The sequence below is a fragment of the Geospiza fortis genome, unplaced genomic scaffold, assembly GCF_000277835.1.
Source record: "Geospiza fortis unplaced genomic scaffold, GeoFor_1.0 scaffold313, whole genome shotgun sequence".
Classification (NCBI taxonomy): domain Eukaryota; kingdom Metazoa; phylum Chordata; class Aves; order Passeriformes; family Thraupidae; genus Geospiza; species Geospiza fortis.
Genome location: NW_005054582.1, coordinates 488,121 through 491,960, shown reverse-complemented (window position 1 = coordinate 491,960; position 3,840 = coordinate 488,121). Strand labels below are relative to the sequence as shown.

At 55.8% G+C, this 3,840-nt stretch overlaps 2 protein-coding genes across 2 annotated transcripts in view; both read right to left on the bottom strand.

The window, feature by feature from the left end:
* LOC102043923 (alpha-endosulfine) overlaps window positions 1–178 on the bottom strand; it is an 8,789-nt gene extending 8,611 nt beyond the window's left edge. The window contains exon 1 of the mRNA XM_014310766.2: window positions 158–178. Within this exon, the coding sequence (XP_014166241.1) occupies window positions 158–178 (21 nt within the window). The remainder of the gene's footprint in view (window positions 1–157) is intronic.
* Window positions 47–3,840, bottom strand: part of GOLPH3L (golgi phosphoprotein 3 like) — a 10,067-nt gene continuing 6,273 nt past the window's right edge. The window contains exons 3-4 of the mRNA XM_031064324.1: window positions 3,516–3,686; window positions 47–1,528 (exon numbers count right to left, since the gene is read on the bottom strand). Coding sequence (XP_030920184.1) covers window positions 1,101–1,528; window positions 3,516–3,686 — 599 coding nt within the window. The 3' untranslated portion in view covers window positions 47–1,100. The remainder of the gene's footprint in view (window positions 1,529–3,515; window positions 3,687–3,840) is intronic.

Below are 3,840 nucleotides of genomic sequence, written 5' to 3'. Positions count from 1 at the left end.
CCAACGCTGGCAGCCGCACCCACTGAAACACGGACACAGCCCGGGCTGCAGAGAAATATTTCAGTTTTAAGTGAACTACAGGAGAATAAAGTGGGGGAGGAAGGAAGGAAGGGGGTTGTGAACAAAAATAATCACAGTTTCACTTGGTTCTTCTCACTAGAAAGAGCAGCTGAGCCATGGGGGCACAGCCTGGGGGGGTTCTGGGCACCCAACACCCCCAAACCACCCCAGGAGGGTGTGAGCTCCTCAGGGGCACCCCCAGAGCTGCCAGGCAGGAGCTGGCTGTGGGAGAGGCACCCAGGAGCCCCGTCTGTGCCAGGGTTTGGCCTCTTGGAGCAGCTGCTGGGCCACCCCAAAGTCTGCCACCCCAAACTCTGCACTGGCCTCAGAAGGAAATGCCCAAGGGCAAGGAGTGAAGAGCTGCTGCCACCTCTCCCTGGAGGCACCACGGGGCTCTGGTGCTGGTCCTGGTGGGTTCTCACCTCCCAGCCCCACCTGGGGAGGGGAAAAGCAAAAATCCCCTGGTCCCTCCCCAGGCTGAGCCCACCCAGCGCCCCAGGAACCCCAGGTCCTCATGGGGAGAGGGTTCCCCTTGGTGGGACCCATCAAGGATCTCCTCCACACCATGTGAGGGGGGTTTAGGAATTCTTGAAGGCCACCAGCACGGCCCAGATCATCTCTGTGCCTCTGCCTTTGGCACCTTCCAGCTCCAGGTCACTCTAGGGAGACCCCTGGGTGGGATCCCAGGTGGGGTGTGGGGTCCCCTTGATGGGACCCATCAAGGATCTCCCCCACCTGATGTGAGGAGTGTTTAGGACTTATTGAAGGCCACCAGCACAGCCCAGATCATCTCCATGCCCCTGGCTTGGAGCTCCAGCTCCAAGCTCCAGGTCCAGGCTCCTCTGGGGAGAGGGTTCCCCTTGGTGGGACCCATCAATGATCTCCCCCACACCACGTGAGGATGGGTTTAGGACTTATTGAAGGCCACCAGCATGGCCCAAATCATCTCTGTGTTCCTGCCTTTGGCACCTTTCAAGTCCAGGTCCCTCTGGGGAGACCCCAGGGTGGAACCCCACGATGGGACCCACCAAGGAGAGGTTTTAGGACTTATTGAAGGCCGCCAGCACGGCCCAGATCATCTCCGTGCCCCTGCCCTTGGCAGCCTCCACCTCAGGGTCCATATCCAGCAGGTCCTTGGTCCTGTTCATGGCCACGTCGTACTTGTCGTCGGCCAGGCTGGCGAAAACGTTCTCCAGCACGTCCGAGGCGTGGGCCAGCACCAGCAGGGCCAGGGTCCTGCGCTCCATGCGCTGGGGCTCGTTGACCCAACGCTCCAGGACGCTCTCCTGGAGCCTCTTGAGCAGGCGCTGCTTCTCGGAGGCGTTGCAGACGGGGTGCGTGGTCATGTCGAAGAGGAGGAAGTTCTGCTTCTCCGTGGTCAGGATGCCTTTCTCCACCAGAGCCTTGGCCAGGCGCTCCCGCACGTTGCGCAGCTGGTACTGCAGCTTGAAGGGGTTCCAGGTCTCTCCTGAGGGACACGAGGCTCTGGTCAAGGTTTGTTTGCCAATCCCAACGTCCTTCCACCCTTCCATGATGTCCTGCATGGACACTGGGCTCTGAGGTCCAAGATTTCCACCAAGCTCCCAGCCCAGAAAAATTCTACTCTGCCCTCACATTCAGCCTTCTCCTGCTCTCCTCATCTCCAGGGACCTCCAGGGATCCAGAGCCAGGCCAGGGAGGCTCTGGTCAAGGTTTATTTCCCACTCCCAACGTCCTTCCAGCCTTCCATGATGTCCTGCATGGACACCTGGCTCTGCCACCGGAGCTCTGAGGTCCAAGATTTCCACCAAGCTCCCAACCCAGAAAATCCTTCTCTGCCCCCACATTCAGCCTTCTCCTGCTCTCCTCATCTCCAGGGATCTTCAGGGATCCAGAGCCAGGCCAGGGAGGCTCTGGTCAAGGTTTATTTCCAAATTCCACTGTCCTTCCACCCTTCCATGATGTCCTGCATGCACACCTGGCTCTGATCCCTTGGCCTGACTCAGATCCTCCTGGCAAAGCTCCCAGTGGAGCTTGAGGAGAAATCCCAGGAGATCTCAGGGCAAATCCCTTCTCAAAGCCTCTTCCACCCATGGGTCACCCCAGGCTTGGTGAGACCTCAGCATTTGGATCCTCCAAAATGCTTCCCAGGAGCCCAAAATCCTCTTGAGGATCTGGAAATCCTCCCAGGAGACCCAAATCTTATCTGAGATCCTCCAAAATGCTTCCCAGGAGACCCAAATCCTACCTGGGACCCCCAAAATTCTTCCTGGGAGCCCCAAATCCTACCTGAGATCCCCCAAAATCCTTCCCAGGAGATCCAAATCCTACCTGGGACACCTCAGAATCCTCCAGTAGAACCTTCAAATTCTACCTGGACATCTAAATATCCCCCCAGGGTGATCTGGGAAGGGAAATCAGGGAATCATGGACAGGCCTGGAGAGGAATTTTGGAGGGATTTGAGAGTCCAGGGTGGTTTTGGGGTTCTCCCCTCTTTTTGGGGTTCCCTCACCACCAGATCCTGGAGCTCTGCATGTAGAGGGTGATGCTGGATGGATTTTGATGGCTTTGGCTGGGTCTGAGGGATGTTTGCACAGCCCTGGAGAGGGACTTTAGAGAGGGGTTTTGGAGGGATTTGAGAGTCCAGGGTGGTTTTGGGGTTCTCCTCTCTTTTCAGGGTTCCTTCACCACCAGATCCTGGAGCTCTGCATGCAGAGGGTGATGCTGGACCTGGGATCCTTGATGGATTTTGGTGGCTTTGGCTGGGTCTGAAGGACATTTGGACAACCCTGGAGAGGAGTCTTGGAAGGTCCAGGCTGGTTTTGGGGCTTTCCCCTCTTTTTGGGGTTCCCTCACCACCAGATCCTGGAGCTCTGGATGCAGAGCATGACCCCGGATGGGTATTGGTGGCTTTGGTTGGGTCTGCATGCAGAGAGCGACGCAGAGGGTGACCCTGGATGGATTTTGGTGGCTTTGGTTGGGTCTGGATGCAGAGGGTGACCCTGGATGGGTATTGGTGGCTTTGGTTGGGTCTGCATGCAGAGAGCGACGCAGAGGGTGACCCTGGATGGATTTTGGTGGCTTTGGTTGGGTCTGGATGCAGAGGGTGACCCTGGATGGGTATTGGTGGCTTTGGTTGGGTCTGCATGCAGAGAGCGACGCAGAGGGTGACCCTGGATGGATTTTGGTGGCTTTGGTTGGGTCTGGATGCAGAGGGTGACCCTGGATGGGTATTGGTGGCTTTGGTTGGGTCTGCATGCAGAGAGCGACGCAGAGGGTGACCCTGGATGGATTTTGGTGGCTTTGGTTGGGTCTGGATGCAGAGGGTGACCCTGGATGGGTATTGGTGGCTTTGGTTGGGTCTGCATGCAGAGAGCGACGCAGAGGGTGACCCTGGATGGATTTTGGTGGGTCTCAGGGATGTTTGGAGAGCCCTGGAGGGAGCTGGGGTGGTGGAATTTCCACCTGGCCCTACCAGTGAGCAGCTCTATCCAGGTCTGCACCGTCTCCGCTGTCTCCGTGGCCTTGATGTGCCTGAGGGTCTCATCCAGCAGCACATCCCCAGTGGGGGCATCCGACTTCAGCAGCACCTGGGAGGAGCAGTAATGTAGAATATTAGCATATTGTAAACCTACGGCATTGTAATATAATTTTATATCATTACAATTATATATGAATATAACATTCTATTAATATTATATAATATTGTCATTTTGTGTCATTATTGTATAATATTGTCATGATATAATACTATAATATTCCATTAATATTATATAACACTATACTATTGTAATTTTGGA